Consider the following 16,284-nt stretch of genomic DNA (forward strand, 5'->3'; position numbering starts at 1 on the left):
GGCTGTGGTCGGCGTGTCCCCCCCCATGTCCCCCACCTGCCCTGCGGCTCGGTGCCCCCCACTCGGTGCCTTGAGGGCTGGCCACCATGGCAGGGTGGAGGGCAGAGGAAGGAGCTATGAAAACGCCAGGCCCTGGACGTGGCGGGCACCAGCAGCCCTCCTGGCACGGCCACTGACCCCCCTCTGCTCCCCAGGACCTGGCCATGTATATCAACGAGGTGAAACGGGACAAGGAGACCTTGAAGAAGATCAGCGAGTTCCAGAGTTCGATCGAGAACCTGGTAAGTGTGAGAACCCCGCCTCGACCGCAGAGGCTGACCAGGACCTGCGTCAGGCCCCGGGCTGAGCGCGCGGGAGGCTGTGCACACTGTCCCCACACTGTCCGCGCTGCGAGCCCAGGCTGCCTGGCGAGAGAGTGGTACCCTGCAGCCCCCGAGTCTGGGTGCAAGTCCTGGTGACTGAGCTCCTGTGCCCGCCCCAGCCGACCCTGCCACGGCCAAGGGGCGAGGCCAAAGGGGAAGACGAGGAGGATGTTGATCTCCCCGCCTGGCCCCAGCTGGAGGAACCCCCTCAAGTCCCAAGGAGGCTGCAGCTCGGGGGCATTCAGCTGCTCCTGGCCTGGGCCCCCTTGCATGGTCCCAAGTGGGTGAGGCCCACCAGTGGCTCTCAGTCCCCCTGGACTTCGCAGGGCAGGGCTGATGTTCAGACCCCTCCCACCTTGCCCTGCCACAGTGACTGTCCTCCTCAGGGGGCGTGGGGGGTTCTCCCAGGGAGTGGGCCAGCACCAGCGTCCTGAGGGTCTGCAGGGTAAAGCCCAGGTTTCTTACAACCATGCCATTGGCCCTGGGCCATCGCGGTGGCCTTGCTGTGCATTGTGGGATGTAAAGCAGCAGCCACCCTGGCCTCCACCCACCAGACGCACCCCACCTGACGATGGCCAGCCCTGTCTCAGTGGCCGATGGCCCTGGGCGCGGGACCCTCAGTGTCCACACACACTGGGTCAGCCTCTGACGATTTCAGTGGCACAGACCTTGACTGCAGAGGCCTGAGCTCCTGGGCTCGCTCCCGGAGCCCTTCTGCTCATTCGTCACTCACCTGGGGTCGGAGGAGCCCCAGAGCACCTGGTCAGATGCAGGAGGAACAAGAACAGCACGTGGTCGGAGAGCAGACGGTGCTTCTGAGCAGCGTGCTGGTACCGCCGTTTTCTGCCTCTTCTTTTTCTTAAATTTTTGTCAGAGATCACGTGTACTCACCAGAGAGAGACAGAGAGAGAGAAAGCGCCATCTGCGGTGGTGTAGTCCCTTCTCCACTTTCCCCTTTCAGTGTTTGAGGAATGCACGCACACACGCCTGGTGTATTTCTCAGGACACCAGGTCCGGGACTCGAACCACGTGATCGACATGTGAGATCTAGCACCTTAGCCACCAGGCCAGACTGGCCCGGTTCTCTCTCTTTAGTAAGAAATGGAATGCTCAAGGTCGAGGGGGCTAAGGAAGGATGTGCCCTGACCTGTGGGCGCCCACAGGCCTGGTGCCCGTGTACTTCCCATCAGCGCCACGGCTTTGCTAACGGGGAGAGGAGCACATTCTAGCAATGTCCGTTCTTTTATCACAAGTGTAGGGCCGGCCCCGTGGTGTGGAGGGTAAGGAGCCGGATCCCACTTAGCTGGCTGAGCAGTTCAAATCCTGGCCCTGGAGACTTGAAAAACACACTGGGCTGTGTGCATGTGCGCCTTAAATCCCGACAGGATGGAGAGATGGTGAGGAAGGTTGGGGGTGTTTCCTCCCTCTCCCTCCCTGTCTCTCTCCGGTGAGAGTAAAGCAGTGCAGGTCACCAGTCGTCCAGCCACCCGGAAGCCAGGCCCTGTGCCCAGCAGGCGAAGGTGGTGTCTGTTTCTCGCGCCTGAGAGGTGGGGCGTGAGGCTGGTGTCTGGCGCCAGCCTCACAGCCCCGGGCAGCGCCTGCAGCAGCTGAGAGGGATCATGACACCGTCCATCTCTGCAGCTGGGCGCAGGGACCCTTCCCTCCACTGGGCCCCCTGAGGTCCAGGTGCTGTGTCCGGAGCCACACGAGGGTGTCACGGGGACCTCTCTCCTGAAAACAGGGGAGCCCCGATAGAGAGCACAGATGGAACCCCAGCAGACTGGACCACGGGGCGGGGGCCGTGGTGTCTGAGTGCAGCCTCGCCCTGGCCCTCCGTGAGACCACCCTTTGTTCTCTGTTCGGGTTGGCTTCTGGGCCGGGCCTTGGTCTTTTCCTACCAGGCCCGCTCTGGGACGTGGACAGCTGCGGCCCCTGCCATCAGTCACTCTCTGTCCTTGAGGCTGGAGGGGCATGGGGCCGATGCCTCCAGCCGTTCTTCCCTCTTTCCTCAACACTTCCCCATCCCACACACCCGGCAGGTGCACAGCCCCCACCCCCACTGCCACGCGTGTGTACCCGCCACGTTTACAAAGCCAGGGGGCACGCCCGCTTTGGGCTCAGTCCGTCCGTCCTTTTCTTTCCCAGCAAGTGAAACTGGAGGAGTTTGGGAGGCCAAAGATCGACGGGGAACTGAAAGTCCGGTCCATAGTCAACCACACCAAGCAAGATAGGTGAGCGGGCGTGGCCTGGGGCTGGGTGGCATCCCGTAAGGGTCAGGCGCAGCCCCCAGGGAGCCCGCCCGATCCGCTTCAGAGCAGGCCTTCCTGTGAAAGGAGCTGCCGCCCAGCTGGCTTTGTGTTTTGTGTTTTAATCGCTTCCTTCCTCCTGGCCGAGAGTGCTGGACAGCCATGTCAGCGGGTGGCTGCCACAACCGTGGGTTGCCTGGCCCGTGGCGGGCACTAGGCTGGGCTGGGGTGGAGCCAGAGGCAGCCTTCCAGGCCCTGCCCCTACGGGCTTGCAGTCCCCAAGGCAGCAGGACAGGCTGAGCGAATGGATGATTGTCACCTGGGCGGGTGTTCAGGACGCCTGGGGATGGCCCGGCCTGTGCATGCTGTCCAAAGTCCTCTGCCACCTACCGTGAACTGGGGCTGTACTCACTGCAGATACAGCCCTTTCCCCTCGGGGCTAGGGGAATGGGAACGTGAGCCAGTCGGGACCCTGAGAGGTCAGTGGTGCGAGGACGGCCCCTCTGAAGGCCCCTGACCCAGCCTCGGCTGTAGGCCATGGGCCAAGGAGGGTGTTTAGCTTTCTCTGTTGCTAATAGCAGAAATACCCTAGCCTGGGTGACGTATAAAGAAGAGAAGTCTAGGACCAGCCAGTGGTACGGCGGTTAAGGCAGCTGGATCCCCTGTGACCCACTGCGTGGTTTGAGCCCCAGACCCAGTGGCTTGGAAAACATGCCAGGTGCAAGTGCATGCGCCCTATGGCAAAAACCTCTAAAAAACACTTACGTAGACAAAACATGTCAGGTGTGTGTGTGTGCGTGTGCGCGTGCACCCAAAATCCTGAGAAGGAAACGGAGGAGGGGCTGTGGCATGACCATCCCTCCGGGAGTGGCTTCTCTCTCTCTCTCTCTCTTCCCCTGTCTGCCTATCTCCTGTGAGCACACGTGTCCTATAGCAAACAAAAAAAAGGAAGACAAAGAAGAGTTTATGCAGCTCGTGGTTTGGGAGGGCCCAGGGCAACGGGCTATGCTGGTGGGGTCTGTGTGCTGGGGGGCTCGCCGAGCCCTGAGGCGGTGCAGGCACCCCACAGCCAGACGGCAAGCATGCCTAGGCCAGCGTCCCTGTCTTCACAAAGCCCAGGGCGCAGCTGCAGCCCGCCTTCCCGTCCTCATCCCTGTCCTTACAAACCCAGGGCAGCCGTAGGCCCCCTTGTCCGGTCTCGCCTCCCAGAGGGCTGCCCCAGCCCCACGGTCAGGTCAGGCCCCCTCCTGACATCCCCACAGCTGAGTTTTAAGGTTTTGCCCTAGGGTGCGTGTGCTTTCTGGAGAGAAGCTGGAGAGACGGCGCCAAGTGGTGAACCACCGCCCGGGGCCACTTCCCGCAGCCCTTCGTTCTCCTGGGATTTTAGGCACGCGTGCACATGTGCTTGGCGTGATTTTCAAGACACCGGGTTTGGGGCTCGAATTGCAACTCGAACCGTAGTCGGCCACGTGGGAGTCCAGCACCATAACCACCTAGCCACCTGCTGAGCGCTCTACAGCTGGGTTTTAGCGCAGGCGTGGGGGGAACACACTCAGACACAGGAGGCTTCCTGGAGTAGTAAAGGGGAATGGCCGAACCGGCTCCGAGGGGCAGAGCTGGCCGGGTGGACAGGCATGGGTGGGGCATGCGTGTGCAGGGGAGCGTGTGCAGAGGCCCGGGCGGGTGCCCTCAGGCAGGAGCACACGCGCTCACCGCCCACCGCCCTGGCTGTCCGGCCAGGTACCTGTTCCTGTTCGACAAGGTGGTCATCGTCTGCAAGCGGAAGGGTTACAGCTACGAGCTGAAAGAGATCGTCGAGCTGCTGTTCCACAAGATGTCAGACGACCCCACCAACCACAGGGACGTCAAGAAGGTGGGCCCCACCGGGCAGGGGCAGGGGCAGGGGTCCTGGCGAGGCCCAGTGGAAGTCAGCCATGGCCCTCCTGGCGGGCCGGTGGGCAGCCCTGTGTCTGCTGCTGCAGGCTGCTCTGTGTGGACCCAACACACCCCAGCGTGGGCACAGCCCAGCCCCCAGCCCCCCTGGAGACAGGCAGGAGCAGGTGTTCACTCAGCCTCTAGTAAGGGCTGGGCTTTGCGGCCGAGCTGGAGAAGGCTGAAGGCTGTGGCCATGGCCAGGGCAGGCTGTGGCAGGGGAGCGTGAGAACAGTGGCTAGAGGGCCTGCCTAGGCCTCTGGCTCAGCCCTGCCTCAGCTGTGGTTTCTGCACGCTGCACCCAAGTGCCTACTGTGTGCAGCCCTGGGCTCATGTCAGGCTGGGAAGCAGTGCGGCCTCCAGAGCCCACGGCACAGGGTACAGGCCCAGCACGGGCAGCTGGGAGAGCTCTCGAGGTGAGTCCCTACCCCGATGTCCGAAACGAGTAGCTGGGGCCAGGTGGTCTGAGGCCACTGAAGGAACCGGGCTGAGGACTCGGCCTCCAGGGCCCAACCTGGAGTCTCCCCATCTGGAGGGAAAGCCCATTCCCTGGCCGGCCCAGCCCAGCGAGTGCCAATGGGTGGTGCCCCGCCTGCCCTGGGCCTCCGGTTCCCCAGCTGCAGGCCGCTGCAGGCCGGGGCGGCCCATACTGACCTGTGTCCCCCTTCTCGCTTCCTCTCTCATGCCTCCCAGTCTCACGGGAAGATGGTAAGCACGCGGCTCCTCGTCCTCCCACCTCCCTCCCCCTGTCTGGTACGAGGCCTGTCTCCAAGCCGAGTCTGGGGCCCCAGGAGGCCTGAGGAGGGCCAGGCTCCCGGCTTCCCCCAGGTTTCTTAGTCATGGAAATGCTCTTCCATTCCCATGAGAGGGTGCAAAAGATGCAAACCTTCCACTCCCGCTCCCTGGAGGGGCAGGCTCCAGCTCCTTGCCCTCCTCCAGGGTTCTGTGGTCCCCTTGCACCCATGGGCAGCTTAGCTGAGGGCTCCCAGGCCTGGGGCCACCCCTGCCGTTCTCTCCTGTTGTCACACTGCAGAGAAGCGGCTGGCTTCAGTGTCACACTTAGGAAGGAAAGTGCTGGCCGGTGCTGTGGGAGGGGCCTGGGCCAGGCCCTGGACACATTCCCTGGGTCAGCTCTGGCCGAGCAGCAGAGATAGTGGCCGAGGGCTTGCCTTGGGCTGGGAGGCTGCGTCCTCCAACGTGGGCGGACCCACGCAGCCTGGGATATGCTTGCGTGGGCTCAGGCACGAGTCAGCTCTCCTTGTGCAGATGTGTGTATATCATGTGGGAGCCCATGCACGTGTACACATGCAGGGGTGCGTGCCAGAGCATGCAGGCATGTGCACACAGGTGCATATGTGCACGTGCTCAAGATGACTGTGTATGCACTTAGGCACGTGTGCGGGCACAAGTCACAGCCACATACAGGCGTGTGAGAGCACTGGTGCGCACAGATGAAACTGTGTATGCACATGCTTGCACATGTGAGAAGATGCACACACAGGGACCCATGCACATGCGCACATGTACGGCACAGGCAAGAACACGTGTGCACACATCTGAAAGCGTAGGCATGCACACGTGTGCACGTGCAGCACCAGAAGCGTGCATGTGTGCCTGCCGGTGGTGAGTGAGTGCCTGTGCCCACAGTGGTCCTACGGCTTCTACCTGATCCACCTCCAGGGGAAGCAGGGCTTCCAGTTCTTCTGCAAGACCGAGGACATGAAGAGGAAGTGGATGGAGCAGTTCGAGATGGCCATGTGAGCACGGCGCAGCTGGGCGGGCCTGGCGCCAGGCCTTCCACCTGGTGACCGGATGTGGGGGGCGGAGGCGAGGCTCCATGTGGAGGCCGAGATGAGTGCCACCCCTAGTGCCAGGCCCTGGGGGCCTGGTTGCTGACCAGCCACCCGGAGCAGGGCCACTGTTGCCTGCTGGTCCCTGGGGGTTCAGCTGTCCTGTGGGGGCCCCGCCGCCCTCCAGGCCGGCGTCACGCAGATGGCCAGTGGGGTCCTGGCTGGCCGGGTGGCTGAGGTGCCAGGGCACTGTGACCTGTGGTAACACAGTTGATTCTCAGGACCTCAAAGGGCTGACAGCTTTGTTATTCTATGTTCTCACCGGAGACAGAAACAGTGAGAAAGAAAGTGAGAGATCACTCCCCGGGGGGGTGGCCACATTCTCTTGGGACTTTGGGCATGCGCACACACGCACCTGGCTTAATTTTTTAAGCCACCAGATCTGGGACTCAAACCATGGTCAGCCATAAAGGAGTCCAGCATCTTAGCCACTACGCCACCTGCTGGCCTAGAACTGCCGCCTTTTTTCAAAGCCACAGCGCTGACTTCTCAGGGAATCTAGGCGGCACCCCAGTTTGTTACCAGAGAGGGCTGCTGGGTGGGCTGAGTCTGGGGCCCCAGGAGGCCCATGGAAATGCTCTTCCATTCCCATGAGAGGGTGCACATGTGACTCTGAGGGCCCACTTGGGCACAGGGTGCCTGCACTGGGTTCTACAGTGGGGTGGAGGGGCCTTGGGCAGGGGCCTGTGCCTCTCTGAGCTGTCCCTTGGTCAGAGGGATGCCGCGAGGCCCATGTCATGGCAGCGTGGTTAGGACCCAGCGGGGTGCTATGAACACAGTCGGGTCAGGGCCTGGCCCAGCAGAAAGGTAGTGGCCGGCTGGTGTGTACCCAGGCTGTGTGGGGGTCCTGGGCACTTCCTGCCCCCTTGGTTTCCACAAGTTGTCACTTTCTCCCCATTATTCTGTTGTGAAACTTGCAAATACTCACGGAAGTCGAAGGATGATTACAGTAGACACGCACCTCCTCGTCCCCACCTTCCTCTTCTCGCGGGCCTGTACGGCGTCACCTTCCCAGCCTTACACAGTAGTGTGCACCCCCAGGTGCCCTGTCCGGGCTCAGTGTTCGCATAGCTTTCCTACAGCACAGCAAGACACCCTGAGTGTGCACTTGCTGAGCTTCCACAAACGTCGGCACTAGTCAGGCCCCTCCCCCCTTATCCACACATAGAACGTTCCCCTGAGAGCTCAAGGCCTGGGACTGAGACAGCCAGATCCCTCCTGGCCGACGGTGCAGTGCGAGTCCTGGACCTGGCAGCTTGAAAAACACTGGGTACATGTGCGTGTGCCCCCAAACTCCCTACTGGAGGGTGAGATGGAGAGAAGGGATGACCATTGCCGGGGGGTTCTTTTTCCCTTTATTGCTTTCTCCAGCAAGCGCATGCACCCTCTGCAAAGGGGCCAGACCATGGCGTGGTGGTTAAGGCAGCTGGATCTCACATGGCCGACTCTGCGGTTTGAGTGCTGGACCTGGTGGCTTGGAGGGAGGGGAAGCAAACTCCCTGGGCATGTATATGTGCCCAAAGTTCAGAAGGGAGAGAAATGAGAAGGAGATTGCAGTGTGACCGTGGGCTGCTTTTTCACTTTTTGTCTCCGGGCTCTCTGGCAAATAACAAAAAGACAGGACACTACCTATGGCCTAGAAGGTTCTCGCGTGACAATATGTGTTTTTCTAAGCTTGAACTCTGACCCTCATCCTCCTACAGGGGGTCTGCTGGGTGCAGGGGCAGAGCCAGGCTGGAGTCCCAGCGGTGGGGCCAGTTCCCAGCTGGTGCCTGGCTCGCCTGTCCCCGGGGCTCAGGAATGGGGCTACAGCTTCGCCTCTCGCTCCCGCCAGGTCAAACATCAAGCCGGACAAAGCCAATGCCAACCACCACAGCTTCCAGATGTACACGTTCGATAAGACCACCAACTGCAGGGCCTGCAGGATGTTCCTCAGGTGGCCCACCAGCCCGCCTTCCCCAGGCCCAGAGGGTGCTCGGTGCCCGTGTTGCCCTCTCGGACCTGCCTCTTGGTGCCTGCAAGGCCCAGGGACCGGGGGCGTATCCCACAAGTCAGACCCAGCCCAAACCCTTGGTGTATAGGGTTGACCGGGAGGTGGTTCCTGGGGGCCCAGGGCCACTGTGCGGGCGGTCTGTGGGAACAGGGTACCTGCACTGGGTTCTGCAGGTGGGGGATGTGGGAGGGGAGAGCTGCACCCGGTTGCCCTGGAAGAAGAGGTCCTGGGGGGGTCCCTGTGGATGGAGCTCTGTGGACTGACACCAGACAGGTGCAGCCTCAGCCTCAACCCACCCTCTCTGCACAGGGGCACCTTCTACCAGGGCTACCTGTGCACCAGGTGTGGTGTCGGGGCACACAAGGAGTGTCTGGAGGTGCTGCCCCCCTGCAAGAGCAGTGAGTACCCACCCCACACCACCATGCTGCTCCCAGTGCCTGAGGGTTGGTCTTCGGGCCCTGTCCGTGCCCCAGGGGAGGGTCCCCACCCCATGCCCATCCTTCACCACCCTCCCCGTACCGAGCCTTGTGCGCATGCACACTCTCACGCCACACTCACACACATGCACACACATGCTCGTGCACACACGCACTCTAAGATGCATGCATACTCTTACATGCACATACACATGCACACACACACACAGCCTCACACATGCATACACACTCACATGTGCACGCGCACACACACATACACAGGCATGTGCATACTCACACACATGCGCACTCTCTCACACACACAGCGTTCACATTGCCCCTGCTTGTGCCCGTTTGTCAGATGGGGAAGCTGAGGCTCAAGGAGGAAGAGGTTTGACCGGGCCGGCAGAGGGCAGAGGCAGGGATGGGGCCTGGCCCCCAGGCTCCTCTGAGCGTCTTAGTTCGGGGATGTTTGGGATTTGCAGGGAGGTGCCCAGCTCGAGGCAGCCGGGAGCCCGCAATGGTGCCGAGAAGCTCTGGGGTTTGCCTTGTGCTCAGGCAGTGGCACCCAGGCTTCCTCCTGAAGGCACACAGACTGCTGGGAGCACGGCCATGGGGCAGCCACTGTGCAGGCTGGGGCCCCAGGGGTGCCTGGCTCGCCTGTCCCCGGGGCTCAGGAATGGGGCTACAGCTTCGCCTCTCGCTCCCGCCAGGTCAAACATCAAGCCGGACAAAGCCAATGCCAACCACCACAGCTTCCAGATGTACACGTTCGATAAGACCACCAACTGCAGGGCCTGCAGGATGTTCCTCAGGTGGCCCACCAGCCCGCCTTCCCCAGGCCCAGAGGGTGCTCGGTGCCCGTGTTGCCCTCTCGGACCTGCCTCTTGGTGCCTGCAAGGCCCAGGGACCGGGGGCGTATCCCACAAGTCAGACCCAGCCCAAACCCTTGGTGTATAGGGTTGACCGGGAGGTGGTTCCTGGGGGCCCAGGGCCACTGTGCGGGCGGTCTGTGGGAACAGGGTACCTGCACTGGGTTCTGCAGGTGGGGGATGTGGGAGGGGAGAGCTGCACCCGGTTGCCCTGGAAGAAGAGGTCCTGGGGGGGTCCCTGTGGATGGAGCTCTGTGGACTGACACCAGACAGGTGCAGCCTCAGCCTCAACCCACCCTCTCTGCACAGGGGCACCTTCTACCAGGGCTACCTGTGCACCAGGTGTGGTGTCGGGGCACACAAGGAGTGTCTGGAGGTGCTGCCCCCCTGCAAGAGCAGTGAGTACCCACCCCACACCACCATGCTGCTCCCAGTGCCTGAGGGTTGGTCTTCGGGCCCTGTCCGTGCCCCAGGGGAGGGTCCCCACCCCATGCCCATCCTTCACCACCCTCCCCGTACCGAGCCTTGTGCGCATGCACACTCTCACGCCACACTCACACACATGCACACACATGCTCGTGCACACACGCACTCTAAGATGCATGCATACTCTTACATGCACATACACATGCACACACACACACAGCCTCACACATGCATACACACTCACATGTGCACGCGCACACACACATACACAGGCATGTGCATACTCACACACATGCGCACTCTCTCACACACACAGCGTTCACATTGCCCCTGCTTGTGCCCGTTTGTCAGATGGGGAAGCTGAGGCTCAAGGAGGAAGAGGTTTGACCGGGCCGGCAGAGGGCAGAGGCAGGGATGGGGCCTGGCCCCCAGGCTCCTCTGAGCGTCTTAGTTCGGGGATGTTTGGGATTTGCAGGGAGGTGCCCAGCTCGAGGCAGCCGGGAGCCCGCAATGGTGCCGAGAAGCTCTGGGGTTTGCCTTGTGCTCAGGCAGTGGCACCCAGGCTTCCTCCTGAAGGCACACAGACTGCTGGGAGCACGGCCATGGGGCAGCCACTGTGCAGGCTGGGCACCCGGGGACGGTGCTGTGGCGCACTGTGGTCCACGTGGATTCTGGCTCCGAAAGGGCGTCATCCCTAAGTCTCAGAAACCCTCCTGGGCTGGAACGGCGTGTCTGAACACCCGGTGGCGAGTCCTCTCTGCAGCCAGGGTCCCGTGATCTCAGCCCGTGTCTCGGCCTCCTGACTCATCGGGCCTCCCAGGAGTATCTCAAGACAAAAATAGGTCAGGGGCCAGCAGCAGATGGAGGCGCAATGGTTATTTCTCTGGCCTCGCATGTAGTCAACCACTGTTCAAGTCCCAGACCTGGCGGCTTAAAGCTCACGCCAGGCGCCTGTGCGTGCATGCCCAAGATTCCAAGAAGAGAATGGAGAAGGGATTGTGGTGTGGTCATTTCCCCTGGGGGTGATTTCTCACTTTCTGTCTCTCTTTCTCTGTTTCTCCGGTGAGTGCCCTATAGCAAAAACCTCTCTCAAAAAAAGAAAGAAAGAAAAATGAAAAGGTCAGGCCAGCTCGTCACCCTGAGCCACCACCCAGAACACACATGGACTGTGACTTACCTCAGTGGGTGATTTGTCACCTCCTGGGAGTCTGGCCCAGCGCCCTGACCCAGGAGGTCAACAAGCCAGCCCAGACCCCGGCTAAGCAGCCATTGGAAGCCGGCCTCCTTCAGAGACCACTGGCTTTGTGGCTCTGTCCCTTTAGACTGCCCTCTGTGGCCACAGGTCCTCATGCCAGGTGGCTGGCCACCGTCACTGTCCACTTTTCATTGTCTGATTCTAAAAGTGGCGTACTTAATTATAAAAACTCTGGAGGGGGGGAAGCAGAAACGAAGAGGAATAAGCCTTATCATGAACTCATCTGCAGGTAGCGAAAGGCCACACTTGAATATCTCCTTCCAGACTCTCTTTTCTAAAACAGTGTTTCTGCCCTCCCCCCATCAAATACTGCCCGTAAGGAACGTGGAGAACAGAGCAGGGCAAAGGAGAGGGGAGCGGCTTCCTCCCCCCCGGAGGGGGGGAAGCAGAAACGAAGAGGAATAAGCCTTATCATGAACTCATCTGCAGGTAGCGAAAGGCCACACTTGAATATCTCCTTCCAGACTCTCTTTTCTAAAACAGTGTTTCTGCCCTCCCCCCATCAAATACTGCCCGTAAGGAACGTGGAGAACAGAGCAGGGCAAAGGAGAGGGGAGCGGCTTCCTCCCCCCCGAGAGGTCGCTGCATTCCGGGACTGGTGACTCCCCTGAAGGCTCCCTTCCTCTTCTGTCTCAGCCACTGCCAGCCGTCCCCCCGAGGGGTGTCCACGGGCCCACTCAGCCCCCATGTCTGGGCTGTGGTGTGCCCGAGATGCCTGCCCCTCCCCGCCCAGCAGCCCCTGTCCCCAGGGTCTGTCAGACACACGAGGATGACGGGGCGGTCTGCAGTGTGCGTGGAGAGTGGTGGTATGGTCACGTGGGCCGTGTACTGTTGAAGTCTTTGCTTTACTGGGGTGGGCAGTGGCAGCCCAGCTCGGCAGGTGGCTGGGGCGGGGCAAGGCTGCTTGGACTGTCTGCCCCTCATCGGGCAAGCTGCGGCGCCCCCGTCCTTCAGCACTGGCCCTGTGTGTCTAGGACGAGTGCGGCAGACAGGGAGCATGTGCACCATGTCCCCCCCCCGCCACTGCAGGCGTCACTAATCAACTGCGGAACTCACTCACCCCTTCAAGCCCCAGGCCAGTCAGGGATGAGGCAGCTGCAGCCGTTCCTAGCTGGCTCGGGCAGGAAGGAGAGCCTCTTCACTGTCTAGTCTGCGTTCTCCCGGGGGCCCCTAAATCCAGAGCTCAGAATTTGCTGTCTGCCGTCAGCCGTGAGCTCCAGCCTGCATATTGTCGATCTGTGGCTGAGTGGAACGCGCTGATGTCTGCCTCACTGACGTTCAAGCCAGCCAGCCCTGGGGTGCGAGAGGTGTGTGAGTGAGGAGCCTTGTGTGGGAGCTCCCCCTGACCCCTGCTGTGCTTCCTTTCCAGGTTCCCCTGCAGACATGGTGAGTCGTTCTGGGGGACCCCCTGCCCTCTGCCCCACCCCACGTGCCTGAGCTAGAAGGATCCCGTAGTCTGCCTCTTGCCACTGCTGGGGCCATGCTGACGGGGAGGCCACTGCTGATCATGAGGGCCCAGTGGTCCTTTGTGGGCATTGGTAGGAATGGTCTCATGTGTGGCCTTCTGGGACGCGATGCTGTCCTCCTCTCCTGTTGTCCCACCCTGCTTATCCAGAGTCTTACTGCATCTTGGCTGGGCTTGGGGACATGCACTGCCCACCTGCCCCAGCCCCTGCTTGCCTCAGAGCTCTCTGTTTAGCTGGCAGGGAGTGAAGCCACTGGGTTCACACACAGGGTATGCGCTTCGTGTCTGCTGTGAGCTGTGGGGTCCAGTTATGTAACTAGCACTTGAGGGGTGCTTACCAGGCCCTGTGTGGAGGAGAGGGGATACACAACAGTGGTTGTACTCAGCAGGGTGTGTCCCAGACAAATGGCAACCCAGACTCAGGGTAGTCAGGGTGGACTTCCTGGAGGAAGTGGTAAGGGATGGGTGAGGGAAATGCGTGGTCTTCTGGGGTGGGGATGTGCACAGAGGTGGGGGTACATAGTGTATGGGGGAGTGTCACATAGGGAAGCAGAGCCACAGCAGCTTGCAGACACGTGTCCAGGACACGTCCCTGGCCCTCCCTGGACCCTGCTGTCTGGGAATGCTCAGGGCCAAAGGTCAAGGAGCAGCCCTCCCCCCTCACTGTGTCCTTGTCCTCACAGGACTCTTCCGGAGCGGGACCAGGTGAGTCTACAGTCTGCTGGGTCCAGCCGGGCCAGGCTGTTGGCATTTAATCAGGGGGTGGGGGCCAGAAAGATCATTTCAAAAACAAAGCTTCTGCCCCACTGTTCTCTGCTCTGGCTGCAGGGCACGGCCACCCTTGGGCTCCATCTCCCCACACCCGTGGGGCAGAGCCTGACTTGCAGGGGTCGGAGTCCTTCTAGCCCTGGGAGTGGCATGGCCGCAGCCCAGGAGCCCTGAACAGAGCAGGCATGGAGACGCCCCTCGAGTGTCCCCTACCTCCAGTGCTCGCTCCCCGGGGTCAGTGTCGGAGTGTGGCTTAGGGACAGAGGCCTGTAGGCTCACGTCCCGGGAGTCTGGCTGCCTCCTGGCCTCCTGGGGAAGAGCAGAAAGGATGTTGGGGGGGCCTGGCGAGACCCCACTGGGTCCCGACGAGGCTGGCCCAAGAGCTGCCTGCACCTTCTGTGGGCTCAGCCGGACCCCACTTTAGCCCTGACCAGCCCTGGGCCTCCCGAGCCCTGTCCCCACCCGTGATCAGACTCGGGAGGTGCTGGGAAGAGAGCACCTGAAATGCCAGCCCCAAATAAGACGCTGCCCGGTGGCGCTGGCTGCCTGCGTGTCACGGAGTGATCTGTGTACTGGCTAACGAGAGGACGCGGCGCCCTCCGGGAGGACTGAGGGTGCAATACGGCCCAGGCGTCTGTCGGGGGTGGTCTCTTCCCCAGAGGGGCCTCCCCAAGGCCGGACAGGTGGGTGCCTGCCAGGACAGTCACCAAGCCACCCGCCCCTCCACCCTGCCCTCCATAGGTCCCAAGATGGTGGCTGTGCAGAATTACCATGGCAACCCAGCTCCCCCTGGGAAGCCTGTGCTGACCTTCCAGACGGGTGACGTGATCGAGCTGCTGAGGGGCGACCCTGAGTCCCAGTGGTGGGAGGTGGGTCTGGGGCCCTGCGAGGTCAGGGTGAGGGAGGGCTGCTCAGCTGGCCCTGGGCCTCTGCTCTAGCCACGCCTGCCCTGGCGTGGTAAGGGATGGATGGGGGCCCTGGCCAGTCCTCCTCGCCGTTTGCTTTTACGTGGGGGGAGTGCTGCGTCCTTGCATGGAGAGGCCATGTGGGTGCCCAGGCCCTTCCCCGTCTGCCTCCAGCCTTGACCCCGCGTCCCACAGGCACTCCTGAACTCGTGCACTGCCACGCTGGGCACCCCCTGCCCTACGCCTGCCTCCGCCCGGCTGGCAGCCCTTCAGGATCGTGGGTGCCCAGGCGCCACTCGACACGGACAGCCGTGGTTCACAGCGATCCACCGCCTGCCCGAGAGACCCCGTGGGTGGAGGGAGACACACGTAGCCACGGGCCAGCCTGCCGTGGTTTGCAGGCTGCACCAGGATGTCCATGTGCTCTCACTCACAGAGGTGGCACCTTCAGCGGGGTCCTCCTGCTCTCAGCCAAGCCCCAGTTATGTTTAGGGAGCCCCGAGCCCCCGGGGCAGCTTCTCGGGGAGCTGGCCTTGGGCAGCGTTCGCGTCTCCTCCACGGCAGCCGCTGTCTTGTGGGCGGCGTTCGCGCCCCCCCCCCGGCAGCCGCTGTCTTGTCACGGCCACCCTCCTCACACGTTCAGTTACCAATTTGTTCAACCAGGACACGCTTCGTGTAGTCGGAGAGTCAGGGTGGCCAACTGTACAGTGCGACCTGCTCTGTCCCCCAGCTGTCCCTCCCCGCATGACCAGGGCCACTGCTGCCTCGGGTGGTCCCGCGGGGACTCTTGGCTGACATGCGGGGTAGGTCACAGTGCCCCCATGTGTAAAGTGGGAACACGGCACCTCGTGCCCCAAACAGCGGCAAGGTCGCCTGAGACTACAGCAGCGGTGGAGTCACCATGGTGCCCTCCTCAGGAACGGGGTGGTGTAAGCTCGGGGCATGGGAGCACCTGCCTACTCCGTCCACACCCCGTCCACCTCCTTCCAGGGCCGGCTGGCGCAGACCAGGAAGCTGGGTTACTTCCCTAGTTCATCTGTGAAGCCCTGCCCTGTGGACGGAAGGGTGAGTCTTTCCCACAGAAGTTTCCAGAACACAGTGGCCAGGGCGCCGAGGGCTCGGGCTGTCTCCTCTCCTGGACGTCCTTGATCAGTGGCTGCTGGGAGCCGCCTCCCGGAGCGCAGAGCCCACAGCCTCCCTGCAGAGTTCAGGGACTCTGATTTCAAACCAGCTCGCAGCCTGGGGAGGGCACCCCGGACAGAAGGAGCCAAAGCCAGACGTCGTGACATGTCGAGAAAAAGGCTGAGTGGCGTTTGTCATCTGAGGCTGTGGAGGGACTTCCGGCCGTTACAAAAGGCCGCAGAAAGCCAGTGTGAATAAATCGACCCTCGCAGCCCCACAACAGCAGCCGGGGGTGGGGGTGGGGTGGAGCTTCCCCAGGACGCATAGGACGTGCGGGCAACCTGGGCTCTGGGCAGGCCGAGCGGCTGGACAGCTCAGGATGAGTGGCCGTTCCCTGGGCCGCCTGGGCAGATTCTGTCCCTGCTCAGTTTCTACTCTGCAAAGGGGGTGGGAGGACCCTAGACCAGTGAGGCCAGGATGGGAAGCCCCCACTGCCTGAGCGCCCTGCCCTGGGCCTGGGCCTGGTCCCTGGGGCCTTGTCTGCCTGCTGCTGCCCTCTTTCCCCTTCCAGAGGCAAAGGGCCTGGTGGCCACTCCATAGAGTCAGTCTGGTCTCTGAGCATCTGCTGGGAGGGACGGGTCCCAGCCCCTGGCCTGGGGACCCTGCAGACCA

General features: G+C 62.0%; 1 protein-coding gene across 5 annotated transcripts in view; it reads left to right on the top strand.

Moving 5' to 3' along the window:
• Positions 1-16,284, top strand: part of VAV2 (vav guanine nucleotide exchange factor 2) — a gene marked incomplete at its 5' end in the record, with an annotated part of 186,799 nt that overhangs the window by 150,069 nt on the left and 20,446 nt on the right. For 3 of the 5 annotated variants that reach the window (XM_027766642.1, XM_027766644.1, XM_027766646.1), the window contains 9 exon segments: positions 2,508-2,593; positions 4,349-4,481; positions 6,188-6,297; positions 8,225-8,326; positions 8,693-8,781; positions 12,722-12,738; positions 13,501-13,522; positions 14,327-14,454; positions 15,481-15,555. In XM_027766642.1, the coding sequence (XP_027622443.1) occupies positions 2,508-2,593; positions 4,349-4,481; positions 6,188-6,297; positions 8,225-8,326; positions 8,693-8,781; positions 12,722-12,738; positions 13,501-13,522; positions 14,327-14,454; positions 15,481-15,555 (762 nt within the window). 5 annotated transcript variants of the gene reach the window in all.

This window comes from Tupaia chinensis, unplaced genomic scaffold, assembly GCF_000334495.1.
Source record: "Tupaia chinensis unplaced genomic scaffold, TupChi_1.0 Scaffold143602_1, whole genome shotgun sequence".
Lineage (NCBI taxonomy): Eukaryota > Metazoa > Chordata > Mammalia > Scandentia > Tupaiidae > Tupaia > Tupaia belangeri.